Source organism: Elephantulus edwardii, unplaced genomic scaffold, assembly GCF_000299155.1.
Source record: "Elephantulus edwardii isolate Elephantulus edwardi_28Jun2011 unplaced genomic scaffold, EleEdw1.0 scaffold00006, whole genome shotgun sequence".
Classification (NCBI taxonomy): Eukaryota; Metazoa; Chordata; class Mammalia; order Macroscelidea; family Macroscelididae; genus Elephantulus; species Elephantulus edwardii.
In genome coordinates this window covers 21,383,648-21,401,944 of record NW_006399756.1, presented here as the reverse complement: position 1 = coordinate 21,401,944, position 18,297 = coordinate 21,383,648, and the positions used below count along the sequence as shown (strand labels likewise).

General features: G+C 44.3%; 1 protein-coding gene across 1 annotated transcript in view; it reads right to left on the bottom strand.

Annotated features, from left to right (window-relative positions):
• Nucleotides 1-15,309, bottom strand: part of XPNPEP1 (X-prolyl aminopeptidase (aminopeptidase P) 1, soluble) — a 49,038-nt gene extending 33,729 nt beyond the window's left edge. Inside the window, exons 1-2 of the mRNA XM_006880172.1 lie at nucleotides 15,240-15,309; nucleotides 11,929-12,053 (exon numbers count right to left, since the gene is read on the bottom strand). Coding sequence (XP_006880234.1) covers nucleotides 11,929-12,045 — 117 coding nt within the window. The 5' untranslated portion in view covers nucleotides 12,046-12,053; nucleotides 15,240-15,309. The remainder of the gene's footprint in view (nucleotides 1-11,928; nucleotides 12,054-15,239) is intronic.
• Nucleotides 15,310-18,297: the final 2,988 nt, after the last annotated feature.

Below are 18,297 nucleotides of genomic sequence, written 5' to 3'. Positions count from 1 at the left end.
CCTAACAGTTAACAGTTACCATCAGGACTTGTTATGAGAGCACTCACTCACTTTTCTTCATTTCAACTCACAGATTCTCCACCTCAGGTTTCCGCTGTTCATGTCACTAGGAGGAGACTGCTCATTGTTCTCCTGTGAAGGCACTGTGGACTTGAACTGCCAGAGAGGCAAGGCCTGTAGTTTAACAGATCAGCTGCTACAGACCATCACAGAGCATCAATGATGGTAGCAGGAGACAGGAAACAGGAGGTCTTGCAGAGAGGACCATGGGGAATCTTCAGAAAACCATGCCCTGTGCTCTGAGGCGGCCCAGCGCCAGCTCTGTGCCCAGAAAGAGGCTGTAAGACTCGTGCCTTCCTCTGTTCTCCTTCATTCTCTAGAATTCAAAACAACAGCTAGCAACGTGCTGTAACGCGGCCACCCTGAGGGATGGTAGGAGGGCTTTTGTGGACCAGATGAAGATCACCAAAGAACATCTAAGACAGAAGCAACCTGAAAATTTCAAACTGCCATAGAAAACTAACACAAGTTATGGAAAACTGTGGCTTCCCTAAACAACTTCGACGTATTAAGAACTCTTTTTTTTTCACCAACAGGGCTGTACATCCCAGTGGAAGCAATATTATTAATCTCTTCTTGTTGAACCACTCATAGTCGTCAAAGGGGCAAGGGAAACTAAACTAACAAAACTCCCTCTCTCTTGTGCTTTTAAATTACCATCCATGAGGAGGAATACACGGAGAGGCCCGCTCTCAACGAGGCAGTGGCTCCAGGGTCTCGGGATGCTCCACCCTGTGCGCGCAGAGTGAGGGGGTGGCCGAGTGGCAGTGCTAACCTTGGCCTAGCTCCGTTCTTCAGGGACACAGCTCTCAAAGAAAGTCCCTTTCCTAACTGGACAAGCCTGAGTGTGAAGGCAGGGGACTCACCTCTACGGATGCCCAGCAGCAAAGGTTTCTCCCAACAGGGTCAGACTTTAACAGAAGGTGACATGTTTGATTTGGGACATGGACAATGTCTGGGGCAAGCACATCTAGACATGATCTAAGCATTCAGTGCACCAGGAAGACGCCACTGGCCGAGGCTGACCGCAACCTCCCCTCTACACCAACAGGCTGAGCAGAGGCCAGTCCGCCACTGGAGCTGGGCCTCCCACTCTTTTCCCAGAGCCGCGAAGCTGGCAAAGCCCAGGACATTCTCCCCGGAGAACAGCAATGGGTCAAAAGGAAGCCAAAGCCGCAGCACTGGAGGAAAAGAGCAAAAAGCAGCAAAGCTGTCGGCTTTTCCTCCAAAACCATCACTTCTGTTTCAAGCACAAGTAGTCCAAGATGCCAGCATCCCTAACACCTTAGCCACTGTCCGCACAAATGTCAAGGTATGAGATCATGTTAGCACAGCTTCTCATCCAATGTAGCATAAAATCCTAACAAAAGAAAAAATTTTAAAAAAAAAAAACCCCAATCCTAACCCTGCCCCCAGTCCCATGAGGCACCACATGATTCCTCTTAACTCCCATCCACCCTCCTGCCAACTCATCATACTCCCTGTCACACTAGCTCGTTGCTTCTCTGTGCAGGTCCTAAGTTCACTTCTGCTTCAGACCTTAGACAGCCCCTTCTGTAGGCTTTGTAATGCCATGTCATAAATGTCAACCATTTCACCTTACTTGGATCTACAATCAATACCCTTGGCTCCAGCAGTCAGAAGATGCACTGAGAAAACCTGCTGTCAAGGAGCTCTCCAGAGTATTCAAGAGCAACAATGTCAGCTTAAAAACTAAGGTGTGCCTGATCAAAGTCATGGTCTTTTCAATTATTTGCTATGCATCTGAAAGCTGGACAATGCCTAGGGGTGACAGAAGAAGAATCGATGGCTTTAAAGTGCTGGAGAAGAATAATGAATATCCCAGACGCTGCCAAGAGAATGAACAGGTCTGGAGAGAGTGAAACCAGGGTGTTCCTGGGAGGCAAGGATGGCGAAACTCCAGCGCACATACTTTGGCCACGTTGTCAGGAGGGGCCAGTGTTTGGAGAAGTAAATCATACTTAGAAAGGGGAGGTCAGCACAAGAGAAGAAGACCCTCCAAGTGATGGAGTGACACAGTGACTGAAATACTGGGCTCAAGTGTGTCACAGAGATGGAAAGCATGGCACAGGACAGGGCAGGGTTCAGAGCCGCTGTTCACAGGGCTCCTGTGAATCACTGTCGACTCAACAACACAAAACAACATGCTTAGCAGAGATCCATGATGCTACCTTGATGTTGGACACAAACAGGAAGTTCAAAAACAAGTTAATACCTAAAGAGAATTACTTGCACTCAAATTAGAAATTCAGCCCTACTTTTCAGAAAACTAACTGATGCTTAAATATCAGATTAAAGACTAAGGTAGGCCTGATTCACGCTATGGGGTTTTAATTGCTTCATGTGCACTGAAAGTTGGACAATAAAGACTGAAGAACTGATGCCTTTGCATTGGGGTTCTAGCCGACTGGACTGAGCCAAAAGAGGAAACTTCTGTTTTGGAAAGCGTGCAGTCAAAATGCAAGAATGGTGAGACTTCACCTCCCATCCACAGCGCATGTTCTGAGGAGGAGCACGCACCATAAAGGCCAAGGGGAAGACGAAGCCGTCGGGCAGTGACTACAACAACGAGCTGAAGCACAACAAGCACTGTAAGGACAGTACAGGATCAAGAATTATTTGGAGCTCTGTTGACCTACTGGCAAGAAGCTGCACTGCAATCCCAGAGGAGAGCGGTTCAAATCCACCAGATAATCTGCTGGAGAAGGAGGGACAATTTCCTCCTATACCAGTCAGATCCAATTTGCCGGTACACACACAAAAAAAATAATAAAATTAAAATATTTTTTTTTAAAAAGAAAAGAATTCTTTCATTTTGCTGCACATGAGGTTGCTGGGAGCTGGACTTGACTGTGGTGCCTAAGACAGACATAACAACAACACTGCAGCGAGTGCTCAGACCAAGCAGAGATGGAAGGAGTGCTGAGAGAGGGCCAGCTGGTGTCAGAATTAGTAAAAAAGGAGGAGAGTGGAGGTTTGTTGGTCACCTGGGGCTGTGGATGCTGGTGCTGATCCATTCTGCCCCTTAGAAAAGAAGAGGTGGGCGTCAGAGGCCTCCCTCACGCCACTGTCGCACAAACACGAACCCTCCAGGTGGCAGGCAGGTTAACTAAATATGTAAAGCAGAACAACACACTTAATCCTGTAAAGACAGCAGCTCTGCTCAGCTCAAATTCCTCTGGAACTCAGGCAACACGTTGTCAATCTTTAATATTTCAGGAGGAGTGAGAAACATGTGTGTTTGTGAGAAATCACTGAAAATTTAATTTTTAAATGGTCGTATCTAATTCAAACTGTAAATATTACACAGCCAAATAAAGTACATTTGCAAGTTACCAAAAAAAGGAAGAAAAAAACCCAACCTAGCCATCTGTCATAGACTGAGTGTCCCCACAAAACATGCGCTGTGAATCCTAATTCCTACATCTGTGGTTACAATCTCCTTGGGAATGGATGTCTTTGTTAATAAGATAGTATTAGTGTAGGGTTATGTCTTAAAGCAACCTCTTTTGAAATCCAAGAGGTTAAACAAGTAAACAAAAAAGCAGTAAGAGAAGATGAGAGATAGTATTCTATGTGACGATCACACAGGAACAGAGAAATTCAAACAACACAAGTCCTGCCCCAGAACTGACAGAGAAAGCTGCCCAGAATTCAGACCTCAACCTCCTAAACTCTGAGAAATAAATTTCTGCTCATTATAAATGCCCACTTGTGGTATTTCTGTCACAGGAGTCCTATACAACTAAGGCACCATCTCTTAAAACCCACCTCCAGGACCCTCCTTCTCAAAGCTCTCTGACCTGCTCCTGCTTTCAGACATCTCCCCCCTCCCCTCTAACTCTTCCGGACACTGTCATTTAAGTGACAGTCCCTAGGTGGCGCAGATAGTTAAGCACTCAGCTACTAATGAAAAGCCTGGCCCACAGAAGCAACTCAGAAGAAAAGCCTGGCAATCCTCTTTGTAACGTCACAATTTTGAAAACTATAAAATACACTCCAACAAAGGTCATCATGACTCAGAACTGACTCAAAAGTAAGAGACTGGTTAAAAACAATAAAATACTGGCTTACTGAATAACTACTAGTTGTCAATGTATCAATTTCTTCTAATTCCAATCTTGATAACAGTTCTAGAAAGTTTCATCTTCCCAATTTATAATTAAAAAAAAAATATCTCAGAGAAGTTAGTTATCTAGTGCCCTAGGGTATCATCACAGTAAGTGGCCAAGGTAAGATTCAAATCCAGGTCTAACTTCAAAAAGCCCTTGTTTCTGTCACACTGCACAGCAGTCTTTTAATTCTAATCAAAGACTATGCATGTGTAGTCTACATAACTGGATAGTAATCTGCACGAATAAGGAATGCAGGTTATACATTTCCCTCTATTAACAACAAAAGCCCTTGTGGCAGGGGAGCTCTGGTGGCCTAGTGGCAAGGAGCTGCAACTACAATCCCAGAGGTGCACAGTTCAAATCCACCAGATGCTCTGCCGGGAAAGGAGGGACAATCTCCTCCTGTACCAGTCAGATCTGATTTGATGGTACACACAAAAAATAATAAAATAAAACTTTAAAAAATTTATAAAAAAAAAGAATTTGGCCACCAATCAAAAGGTTGGTGGTTCAAACCCACCAATAGTTCCATGACAGAAAGATAAGGTAGTCTGCTTTCAAAATGAGGTACAGCCTTGGAAACCCAGTAGGCAGTTCTCTGGTCTAGGGCTGTTGTCAGGCACAATCTGCTTGATGGTAGTGGGTTTGTTTTTTCATTATCAACAACAAAATAGTTCTCTCCTCCATCCAGGAGTAGACCTCAGTATAAGCCTAGCTCCTATTTACTTGCTTTTCTGCCATGTGAGCTTGGACTCAACTTTCTCAGATATAAAATGAGAATAATAGCATCCACCTTGATTAACTGCATCTCTTGTTATGTGCAATCAAGTCACCTGCGACTCATAGTGACCCTATTTACAACAGCTCTGAACCCTGTCCTATCCTGGGCCAATCTCAATTTCTCTGCCACATCTACCCCTATTACCCCGATCACTGAGTCAATCCATTTCATCAAGAGTCTTCCTTTCCTACGCTGTCCCTCCACCCTTCCAAGCACGATGTCCCTCTCCAAGGACTGCTCCCTCCTTGCAACATGTTCAAAGTATGTCAGGCGGAGCTTCAGAATCCTTAGGCACTGTTTTTTAGACTCTGTAGGAGTCATAAAAGGGTATTTTCTCAGGATTGACAATCTGGCTAGCAAAGCTAGCATTAACTCCTACAAACGGCCAATAAACTACAGCTGTGTGACTATGCAGTACAGCATCTGTAAGAGCTTCAGAGCGTTCAGAAACTGGCCCAGACTTTTGACAGAGGCCACCACAGATGTGTGAGGAGTGAGCAGGGAGGAAGAAAGGCACGAGAAGGCCAGAGGCAAGAGGCAGGAGGCCTGTGGGAGGGCAGCAAGCGGAGCAACCTCAGGACGGTGGCAGGATATTCAAGGAGAGGCAGCAGAGACAGCCAGAAAGCAGTGTGAAGACAGCTAATGACCTCAAATCACACACTAAAAGGCTTGAACTTTACCCTGAAAGTTCTAGAGACACTAAAAGTTCAAGAGAAGGGCGGTAACATGATCAGAGTTGACCTTTCTTTTAAGAATGGTCAACAAGGTCATGTACAAGATGAAACAGGGTAAAGAGGGCTGGTGGCTGAGCGCCAAGACAAGAGTGACTGTGTCACTAGGGCTTGAGCTCGGGTGACATCTCTTCCTCTCCGTCACTCCCCATCTCTGTCGGTCACGAGCTTGGCACAGGGCCTCTAAAATCGTAAGTTTTCAACAGACAAAACTGACCAAGTGAATGGCGGTGTGCTAGCAGGAAGTTCCAGAGTCTGGGCTGTGAATGCAGACACAGGCTCTCCTGTTCCTGGATGCTGAGGTAACTCCCAGCCTTTGGAATTTAACAAGTCAAGGTATGTGGGGAGGAATGGACAGCTGTTCAAAGTCTCAAACCACTTCGTTAGTGGACAACAGACATTGGAAACTGGCTGCCCAGCCAGGACTTCACTTCTTAGGAACCCCTGCATCCAGAACCATGTAACTAGTCCTTGCCCATGGCACGTGAGTGGGAAGGGGTGTCTGAACAGGGCAGTTCAAACAGGTGTGCCTTGTCCATACTCAGTCTCCCCACCAGGAGTCTTCCACCAGCTGGAAAGAAAAGAGGTCCTTAGAAGAAGGAGAAGAGACTGGATCCCTGATGCCATCCATCGGCCAGGAACACCACTCTGGAGTATCACATGAACACAAAACAGACTTGCCCAGCACCAGGCCACTGAAACTGGAAGATGTGTTCGTTATTATGGCTAACATTACTCTAACACAGCAGATAAAATCACCCTGGACTAAAAAATCACTACCCATGATTAAGAAATAGAAAACAAAACAGGAAGCTGACTGCGGGAGGAATGAGTAGGGTCCAAAGAGTTTAGGAAAATGTGATTCATGTCTTCCAAAAGAAAAGCTATAAACAGCCAAAAACTCAAATTGGCAGAGTCGCCCTTGGCGGCTCATGACCTCTGACTAAGCCGAGCCCAGGAGGGGTACAGGGGCCTTAGAGATGGGAAGGAGGAGGAATTAGCATTTCGAAAAGGTCATGCTGCCGGGGCTCTGCTCCCACCAATGAGTCTCCTGGTTTGGGGCCAGGAGTGCCATCAACCCTGACATCTGAGTTAGATGGCACATCACAGTGCCCAGAGGCACCAGAGACAACAAACTACTCAGTGTAAAAGTCCCATTTGGCCCAAACACACCAATGCCACAACCCTTGCTCTCAGTTTTTAAAAGAGAAAAATAATCCTTAAAATTGTGGGGACAAAGAGAAGCAGGGACCAGAGTGCCAAAATCTTGAGTAATTGTGCACGTGGGGTGGTTTCTCTCCAACAGGGTGTAGAGTGTGCATGGTTGTGTTTTGGAAAGTACATAAAGGACAGAATTCAAGATTTTCCTTTACTTCTCCCAACATTAACCCTGAATCTATACTGAAGACAAAACAGCCAGGAATACGAGCCACAGAGGACATCAGCCCCTCCTGTCAGGCAGCTGCCATGGCATGTCACATCTGGGACTAACCTTTCCTCCTAGTCTCGAATCCCAGCAAGGACCCAGTGTCCTCTGTAACAATCACTGCAACCATGCCTCGGCTCTCCACACAAGACCTGAAGCAAGGAACACGAGGCTTGTGACTGTTAGTACTGGTGGCACCACAAACACTCTCAGGTTCCAAATGTCCCCAAAGTCAAATCGATCGGTGCTCTCCTGCTTCTCCTCTGAAGCTTCCCCTCTTCTCTGCTACCAACAACAGCTCCCAAGTCCAAACCACTTGACCCTCATTCTAGAGCTGTGCAGTGACCTCTTAACTGATTTCCCAGTTCCTGACGTCTCCCTTCTCCCATTCATAATACATACTGCTGTTGTGCACTGTCCAGTCAGAACCCACTCAGAGCTGACCCTCCTGCGGGTTTCCAGAGGTTATAAATTGCACGGGAGGAGACTGCCCATCTTTCTCCAACAGAGCAGCAGGGGGATTTGAACTGCCTGCCTTCTGATTAGCAGCACAACTCCTGACCACTAGGCCATAAGAACTCCCTGTTTTCTCCCTATAATCATATAATACGCCTATTCAATAAGCTTCAATGGCTCTCTGCTGGGTAACAAAAACCTGCCCTTCTGATGCCTCCCAAGACCATGTGCTTATTTTTCTTCTCCAAACTTCTCATTACTCACATCTTCTACGTTCATGGATTTATCACAGGCTTTCTTGTACCTCGCTATCTCCAAGCACCCAAATCCTGTATGTTCACCTTCAAATTCAAAAGCCATCTTCTCATGAAGCTTTCTTTAATGCCAGCTTTAAAATATTCCCTTCCCTTTGAATTCAGTCCACACTTGACAAGGCACAAGGCAAATGTGCTTAAAGAGCACCTGAAATGTGGCCCATAGGACTTGAGGAACTGAAATTTTAAATTTACTACATTTTCATTCATTTACACATAAGTTATAAAACTGACACTCAAAATTTATTAGAAAATTTCTAAGTGTGCTCGCAAAGTACTTTCACTGGAAATTCCCTATCCAAATTCAGAAGTTCTTTTAAGTATGGGGGGGATATCACATTAAAAATTTTTATATTGATAGGATGCACCAGAGCGAGGACATGCCAGAGAGAAATTCAACAGAGGAGCAAACAAATGCTGGCGAGGTTGTGGAGAAACTGGAACCCTTTATTCACTGTTGGAAGGCAGTATGGCGCTTTGGAAATAGAAATACCATTTGGCCCAGCAATTCCACTACTGGGAATATACCCTAAGTAAGCATAACTGCCATCCAAGCAGATATATGCTCACCTATTTTTATTGTTATGTTTATTGTTGCTTTGTTCACATAGCAAAGTTGGAAACAACCAAAGTGCCCATCAACAAACAAATGGATAGAGCAGCTCTGATATGTTTACGCAATGGAATATTATGCTGTACTGAAAAACAAGGAACTCGTGAAATATTATACAAAATGGGTGACCCTGGAGGACATTATGCTGAGTGTAATATCTCAGTCACAAAGGACAAATACCGCATAATGCCACTGTTTTAAAACGGGACTGACACTGGGATTGGGGAGAACCTAAGAAAAGGGGATAATAATGTATACTACATTGAAACAGATGAGAGAGACAACTGTTTAAAAGTAATATATGATTAGGTATTATTTTCATGACAACATTCCAGAATGAAAGCTGCATAATGGAGTGGACTGGGAGGGAGGGTGGGGAGGGAGAATGTATAACAATGAAAGAATTTTTTTTTCTTTTCAAAGAGAAAGCGAACTCAGGGAGGGGGTGGGCAGGGAGGAAAATGTGCGACAATGAATGAATGGGGGGAAAAATTAAATGGGATGAACATGCTATAAAAAATGTTTAAAAATTATATTGACAAAATATTGGAATATCTCTGACATACTAGGGTAACAAGGTGTATTATTCTTAGTTTTTAATGTGGATATGAGAATATTTTCCATATGTAACTGACATTATACTTCCAACAAACAATGCCTAGCCTCTGGCAATGATCGCTTTTTATTTTGAGTTAGCATTTTTGAGGGCAACTTATCTACTCCTTTTTTTTTTATTAAATGTCTTCTCAACCTCTCTTTGACAGAAATAGTAATAGTTAATACAACGAGACTTGCTATGTGTCAGACATGTATTAAACATTTCACATCAGTTAACTCATTGGTGCTGTAGGTCATCAGGTCAATTCCTGCGCACAGCAGCCCAATGTGACAGGGCAGAACTGGCTGCAAAGCTTTCTAGGCTATCATCTTTACAGCAACAGAATACCATGCTCTTTCTCCAGAGTTACTGACGGGTTCGAACTATTGACCTTTCACTCTGCAGCCAAACATTCTAGCCATTGCACCACTAGAGCATATACTGTTACAATTTCCTATCCACAGACAAAAGAAAAACCCAGATGCAGGGTGTTTAACTGACACTTGGGATTTGAGGTCACTTTCCCACGGCCAAGGAGCTAATAAGTGGCACCTGTGACATGTGGTATCTGGCTGAAGACAGGCCTGACAGCCCCAGCACTCACCTGCCTGGCCGCCTGCCTGCTCTCTGAGTTTGCCTCGGTACCTCGTTGTGAACAGGTACTTGGGAAACATGCATCGAACAAAAAAAAAACACAATTTCTTCTGCACACACAGCAGTCAGGTTACAACAGCAGGAAAGATGATTTAAAAAATGCCCAGGGACAGGGAGGAACAATTCAAGTCTGTGAAGCAGGAACACGACTCTGAAGACAAAGGAATGGCTAATGTTGAGGAAGGCTGACTTTCGATTTCTACAGAATGTTGCTGGGAGATACATTTTTCTAGGCTGTCAGACTTGGCTTTCCTAATTGAAAAAGGAAAACCAAACTAATTCTGAGGGTCTAGGATCATTAGCACGAGATGAAGAGCTGAGAAAAACTCCTGAACATATGGGCTGATGATCACTTATGGTCTGACAGGCCCACTGTCCTTCGGGTTTAATAAGGTACTGCTTTGAGTGTTATTAGCCACCACCTAACACCAAAGGTGGAGATTTCTTTAAATATCATCAGCAACTGTCCAAAGAACACTGTTAAGAAGGGGGTGTGGGGGTGAACAGTGGTTCCAGAACAGCACCCAGGACTGAAGAACATGAAGCCAAACCGCCGTGGCTACAAGAACATTCCCTTTTAGTGAACACAGAGCTCGTATCCTAAAACCAGAAAAATGAAAAACGAAACACAAACTCTTAACCAGAAACCTTAGACTTTAGATTCATGTAACACCCATAGAACAAAGATCGCTCCTTACAAGGAAGCCACCCCTAGAATCAAAGTTCACAGAGAAAGCAGAGTCGTGAGGAGGTGGGGCTTCCCAACAGCCCCAGCCTGGGAGAACCTCTCAGAGGAGGAAGGCAATTACTAAAAGACACCCCTGGTGAACCCAGTAGAGATCCCAATCAAATGATGCCCATGTCTCCCAAAGGCTGGGGCTAGAAAATTGGGAAATGTAGCAAAGACCACCAGAGGGGCTTGAACACATGGCCAGGATCAGACCTTAACTTGAGGGCCGCTTAGGCTCTCTCCTTGTCAGGGCTCCCACCATGACTTGGACTCAGCCCTATTCACCAATCTCTTACCTACAATCTAAAACCTGCTACCCAACCTTACGTCCCATCCCTGCCTTTCATTTGACTGGATTCGCCAGAGTCACAGGTCAATGGTTTCTGAAAACCACTGTAACCTTCCCTGCTTCTCACCTTTGCTCCTACTATTCAGTCTACCTAGAATCCCCTTCCTCTCCCCTCCCTTAGCCCTTTCTATTCATCCAAACTCTATTCATCCTTCAGAGTCCAGATCAAATGCCTTCATTGCCCCAGGAACCATCTCCCTCAGTCTTCTCTCTTTTTTAAACTTCTTGTGTTCATATTTTCTTAATGATACTTACCACACTCTCTACCTCTGAAGACAGATCTTGTATATATGCTCCGTTTACTAGACTGCTTCTTGAGAGGGGACAGGTCTCATCTGTGCATCCTGTACAGAATGTAAGGTGGTCTCTTCCCCCCAACCAAGACTGGAAGGACAGTACTTTGTATTTTTGTCTCATCAACTCTAATAAACTATATGCACAGTGGGAAGAGAGCCTCTCATATCCACCTCTGTAGCCCCTACAGTACTGTGCCCTTTGTGTGGGTATTCAAACACTAGTTGGTTCAATGACCTAATGGAGCAGATTCTACAACTTCTCCATTCTCAGTCCTTTAGTCCCAAATATGAGGTCCCCCCCTTTTCAAATTCAACTCTTTCCTTTTGAGCTCAATGGTATTCTCCATGAGAAAGGGCATTTACTGAGTTACTTCTAGCAAAAATGGATGGGGCTGGAAGAGGCGTCCAAAATTCAGTCATCACTAACAACTAATAAGGTAGAAATCCATGGAACCGGTGTTGTAAGGGACCAGGGTGGAAAAGGCCCAAGATTTGTGCTCTTTAATGTATCCATTACATTACAATAACAATGTATCCATTTATTCTTCTAGAACATATTACAAAATGTCTGTAGGCATTAAAAACAAAGACATCTGGGCCAAATCCACAAGCATTTGGTGAGATTTTACCAGATATAAGGGCCTGTGTCAGGCCTTAGGGAATATGATTAGCTTCAGGCTGACAATTAGGAGCCCTGAAAGCACATAGGCTTTAAGGGTGGCAGAGGGGAATGAGGCAAAGTAGACAGAGGATGAATTGTTCCAGCACCATCTCCACCCAGTACCTGGTGGGCATCTCCCGAAGGGATGATGTACGCCTGAATGGGCTCTGTCACATACTCGGAGTTCCTCATGGCTTGTCTCAGCTGTCGAAGCAGATCGGACGTGATCTTGGGAGCCATTCTGCCGCCTGCAACAACAGGAAAACTTGTTCTAAACCCAGACTGCCTTGTACAACTCCGTGATTACTTCAAAGGGGACACTGGAGAGAGAAGCACCTTCCACATTCTGCCCCTCTTTGAACTGTGACCTCCAAATAACCACCCCACCAGCAAACTAGGCCCGAAGCTGCTAGAATACAAATGTTTGCAGGCCTTAAACATCATTTCCTAACAGCAATTCTCAGCGAGGACACTCTTGATGCACATACCCAAGTTCCTAGGCTACCTCTTTGAGTCCAAGACTAAATGCATGGTCTTCGGTAATTACAAGACTATATGTATTTCTATGTGACCATGGCACAAATAATGCACTGACTTAAAAGCTAATTTAATTGGTTCTTTAAAAAAAAAAGGAAGCCACTTTAATTGGCTCTTTTAAAAAAGTCTTCTTCTCTGAAAATACTGGTATCAGTTAATAGTGCCTGTAAATATTACAGCTTCAGTCTTATGGCTACATAAAATGACTTTCACAGTACAGTAAGTGATCATACACAACAGTGATCATACACATGTATGTACAATTTTCCTAGATCTCATCTAATAGCATATGACTATAAAATCAGGATACAAGACAGAATGGCTTCCAATTTACTTTAAAACAAACAAAAATATTTAACAAAAAAAAAATACTAACACACAACAGTGTAAGTAATGGGAAATTAGGCTGAGGCCATTCCACGGGATTATCATCAAGAAGTCACACTCCAACTGGCTTACACCCTGCGGGATATGAATCCTTTCCTGGTTCATTTACTTTAACATTTTCATCTGCTTCTCCAGTGACATCAATGCATCTTGAGCTTCTAGACCTCAGTCACCAAGGCTGTCGTCAACCCTGTGAAGGGCCGTATTAACCTTGGTCTCACTAAATAAATAAAAGTACTTAGAAAATCACCAAAAAACTTATAATTGCAACATGCTCATGTCCTTTGCATTACAGCTCTGAAAAGTACTCAGAAGGGCGATCTCTCCTTTTGTCCAATGAACTGACCCTGGAATTCTTAGCCTGTCAGAAAGAAAAAGGATCAGAAGTACCCAATCCTTCCAAAGTTTCTACGTCAACACCACCACTGGGTTCCAAAAGAAGCTTATTGGTCAAACAGCTGCAACCAAAGAAGTCCAGCTATAGCAATTTTCTATCAGGATTCCGAAGCTATAAATCTTTCTCCCTCAGAGCAACTGAAGGATTCAGAACAATGACCTGTCGGCAGTACAATATCATGCCCGCACACAAAGAGCTAACACATAACGAGGAAAACACTGATAGTGATAACTGAGAGATGAAGTATATATAGTGCTTCCCCTTAAGGGAAGGTGCATGCCACCTCGGTACCCATCTAACACCAACACTAACACATTACATACAGCGTAACACACAGCATGCAGCACTGCTCAGCCAAGGTCAGCTGAGTAACAACACTCAGTGTGTGCGATCTCTTTCAGACAGAAGACAGACAGGATCTTCAAGGATGTCCTTTGCTCGTTCTCCATCACAGTATACTCTGCAGAAATGTTAAAAGCAACCAGGAGCGAATCAGGGTGTGCAGGCCAGTGGGAAGCCAAGACCAACAGGCCTACAGCATGATGTAACATGAGCTCATACACGCCTAGGTATACGGACAATGACACATTTAAGTCTCTTATATACAAGGGTCTGCTTTTAGAAGTCAGCTCCCAAACGTTCAGTCTTTAGCCCGAGATTTTCCACCCCTTGTAGCTACACTGAGAAGCACACCATGGTCTTATTGGGTGGCTGGGAGGATTTAATACAACTTGTGTGACAGCTGTGAGCCTCACATCTGGTACACTATAGGTGCTAGGGTCCCTATATGCCTTGTGATAGACCAGCAGGGACTGATATACTCCATTTTACACATCTTAACACCCACAGATACCCAGGGGCTCCCCAGGGCCAACAACTTTATTTCTCTCGGTCCAACAGCAGAGCAAGAGGCAAGGACTTTGAACACATTATTGGCTAGTTTCACACAAACTTTCAAAGAAGGTATCACTATTCCAATTTTATAGATAAAGGAATAATAATAGTTAGGAGGAGGTAAATACTTGCCGAAGCCATACAGCTGGATCAGGACACACCAGTACCTAACCCCAGGCTCTATCACACCATATTATCAATTACAACAGACCTCAATTGGCTTAAAAGCAACTGATTCAAAACAAATAGATTCATGTTTCCAGCTGGGATCTACAAGTTGGACAACTGAAGTTCCCTGACCCTGTACTTCCTCATATATTAAAATAAAAGAGGGCGGTGGCAAACTGGAAAGAGAAGTAGCAGACCTAAATTTGATGATTCTATCAGTTTTCCTACTTCTTCCTTCCCCTTTCTCCCATGTCCTTCTGGCTCCTCCTTCCCTACCTCCTAATGTGGCCCAAAACATTGCTGCAAGTATTCACTGTTTTTAAAGAAAAAGAACCCAAAACTGTATGCGACTATAGTACTGATGTTCCAGAGACCAGAGAGTCATGATTTCTTAAGAGCATCAAGGAATCTGTTCTTGATTGGCTAACAGGAAATACTACAGTTGTCCTGGGTTCATATCCACTGCTGTCAGTGCTGACACACAGCAGCTTTCTACCACGTCTACAATGCTATAAATCTCTACAGGAAGAGACTGCCCACCAGTCTCCTGAGGAGCAACTGGAGGATTCAAACCGCTGACTTTTGGGTTAGCAGCCCAAGTTGTAGCACAAAGACTTTTTAAATATTCACTGAATATATTATGAACTTGTCTCCCTTTTCAATGTTTCAGTGAAAACTGAAAGCTAATTTCTCAGGCAGTCATAACCAATAATGGAGTTTATTATAAGTTGGGAACATGAGAACTATACTTTTTCAAGAGCCTATCCACATTTTCCTGAAATGGAAAATGCATGAAGTCTAATTCCCTAACTTACTCCCTTAAAAAGGGTTGTAAATATATAGAAACAGCCACCACCCATCCAGGAAACCAAAGGACAAAATGTGTTTTCATCTTCAGATCCCACTCCTCTTACTCTTCACCACAATCAATTACTATGTCCCTGCCCTCTCATCCCTCCCAACCTGGGGATGGAGATGTGGGTAGAGGAGGGGAGGGGTGCTCTGAAATCCTTCTGAGATATTCAGTCTAACATACAGGCAAAAATATTACCTCTTTCTGCACCTGGATCTCCTGAGTGTAACACCTCGTGAGGTTCAATGATTCTTAAATTCTTCAGCTGACAATCCCTTCAGAGGAGAAAAAAACAGGATGTTGCAGACTTTGACCGCAGTAAACGTGGCAAAGCTTGTTAGTCAGAGGGGACATCAGCTTGACTTAGTCATTTTCTTTCCTGAAAGAGAAGAACTCTCACCCTGTTATCAATGACAGGATAAAGAAAAGTTTCAGGTAACCTTAAGCAGATAACACATCACCATGGCAGGCAGGCTTCTCAGTTCTAGGCCAGTTCTCAATCCTTTCCAACTCTGGCCAATCTAACTGGTCTATGATGATTCTATTTCAGGGGCTATATTTTTCACTTATACAAATTCTTTTTTCATTCTTTTGTTAATCTACCTGCTCTCTTCTCATGGTTGTTGGGAGTCTCTATTCTTTCACTGTGATTTCTCTTCCTTCTTTTGACTCTTGTAATTGAATGCACTTTATCATTTATTTCGGGCTGCTCCATTAGACAGCTCTGGGAGAGTAATCTTCAGATTTGCTGCATCAGCTGCATCTTCCTCTTGGTGAGGCATTCTTTGTGTGTGTTGCATTAAATGCTTTAATTAAATCTTTTACTAATAAAAGCTTTTTCAACAAAAACTAATTTTTCTATGAGAACACTTTAACAACTCCTGCCTTTAGTTGAGGTGATTCCAATTCATAGGAGCCCTCCATCCAGTTTCTCAGCCTGTACAACATGCAGCAGGAGACTGCCCATATTTTTCCCACAGAAGCATGGCTCGATTCGAACAAGAAAGAAAGACTCACAACCTTTGGGTTAGAAGCGCAACTCAATACAGATCACGTCACCTATTCAAGTTGTTTGCTTCTGGGACTAATTTTTTTTTTTAAAAAAAAAAAAAAAAGAAGATACAAGTTTGAGGTCCATAGAGGGAAATTTTGCCAAAAGTCATCCAGCAGCCACAGCTATTCCCACTGTGTCAGGCACTCCCTCTGGCACTGGAGACATAGGGTTGAATTGGGTCTGCTCTTTGTCTTGAGAACTTGAAGCCTTTGGCTTGGCTTGGGAGCATCATTTTCTCTCCACTGGGCCAGCTGATCTCTCTCTATGTTGATGTTACTGTTATTAAGTGCAGTCGAGTTGCAGGCCACTCATAGTGACCCTATGAAGGAGAGTCCTCCATGCTCTCTCCAGGTTCATCTGCTTCTGGGACTAATTTTTATGTTAACTTCCTAGCTGGGAGATTTGCAGAGTGTCCCCTATTCCCACATGGGGACAGTATGATGCCCTCAACTCCAGGCAGAAGCCTACATTTGTGCCTGAAAACCTCCCAGCTCAGTTTTCTGTGGGCCATTTAGACTTCAACGTGTCACTTTTTAGGACCAAAGAAATTCTTTCTTTCAAGTTCAATCAACAAATATCGAGAATCTTCTAAAATCCAGGCTCTATTACAGACATAAAGCTAACAGGACAAACAGTATACTCCTACTTGAAGAAGTTTACAGGGGGAACAACAAGAGAAGGGAGGAACAGTGGATAGGGAATAGGAAAGGAGAGACAACACACAAGAAAGAAACAAGTATACAGATGTGAGGCAGTAAGTACATGTTCAGGGAGGAAAAAGTAAAATAGAGCCAAAACCTGAAGGAAGTAAGGGGAGAAGGTATTGTTATGGAGCAGGCAGAGAAGCCTGGAACAACAGGTGGCATTTGCACAGGCAGTCAGAAAACAGTGAGGGAACAGCGGTGTTGCTATCTAGGGGAAGAACCTTTCACACAGAGGCCCCTGGTAGACCAGGAAAGCCGGTGCTGCTGTGTTTGTGTTTATCACAATGAGTGGGCAGAGTGTTAGCAGAAAAGGTCGGGGAAGGACAGGGCAGCATATCATCAGCCAGAGGGTTTTGTATTCTACTTTGCGATGCACTTGAAGATAATTTCGTTATAACTTAGCCCCATTTCTCTGTGTTAGAAGAGGGATGGGAGCCCACACTAGTCAGATGACCACATGGCCAGAAGCAGCTCGCCAGGTAATGTCGCCAGTCAGTCTAGGCCTGCTCACAGGAGGCTGTTGCTTCACTTTCTCTAGAGAAGATATTATTTAGTAGAGAAGCTATAGTGTTCCATTAAAAAAGCAAGTATCTACTATGAATGCTTGTAGCAAATACTGTTGTTGTTGTTGTTGTTATGTGCCATCGAGTCGTTTCCGACTCATAGCGACCCTATGCACAACAGCCCTAACCCTGCTCTATCCTGCGCCAACCGCACCGCCTCTGACACACCCATCCCGATTACCCCAGTCACCGAATCAATCCATCTCATAGAGGGTCTTCCCCTCCTGCGCTGTCCCTCAACCCTCCCAAGCATGATGTCCCTCTCCAAGGACCCGTCCCTCCTGGCAACATGTCCAAAGTATGTCAGACGAAGCCCCAGAATCCTTGCCTCCAAGGAGTAGCTTGGTTTAATCCTCTCCAAAACAAATCCGTTTGTTTTCCTGGCAGTCCAGGGTACATTCAGTACCCTTCTCCAGCACCACAGCTCAAAAGCATCCACTCTCCTTCTGTCCTCCCTAGTCATTGTCCAACTCTCTGATGCATAACAGGCGATTGCAAAGACCATGGCCTGTATCAGGCGCACCTTAGTCTCCAGAGAGACACTGTTGCTCCTGAGTACTTTAGAGAGGTCCCTAACAGCAGACTTTCCCATCGCGATACGCTTTTTGATTTCCTGAGTGCTGGTGCCAACAGTGTTGACTGTGGAGCCGAGCAAACTGAAGCTGTGAACAATCTCAATCTCTTCGTCATCCATCCTGACGCTGCCAATTGGTCCAGTGGTGAGAATCTTTGTCTTCTTGACATTGAGCCTCAGTCCATACTGAAGGCTGCAGTCCTTGACCCTTCGCAGCAAGTTCATGAGGTCCTCCTCAGTTTCAGCAAGCAGGGTTGTGTCATCTGTATAACGGAGATTGTTAATAGATCTTCCACCAATCCTGATGCCACAATTCTCCTCATAGAGCCCAGCCTCTCGGATAATCTGCTCTGCATACAAG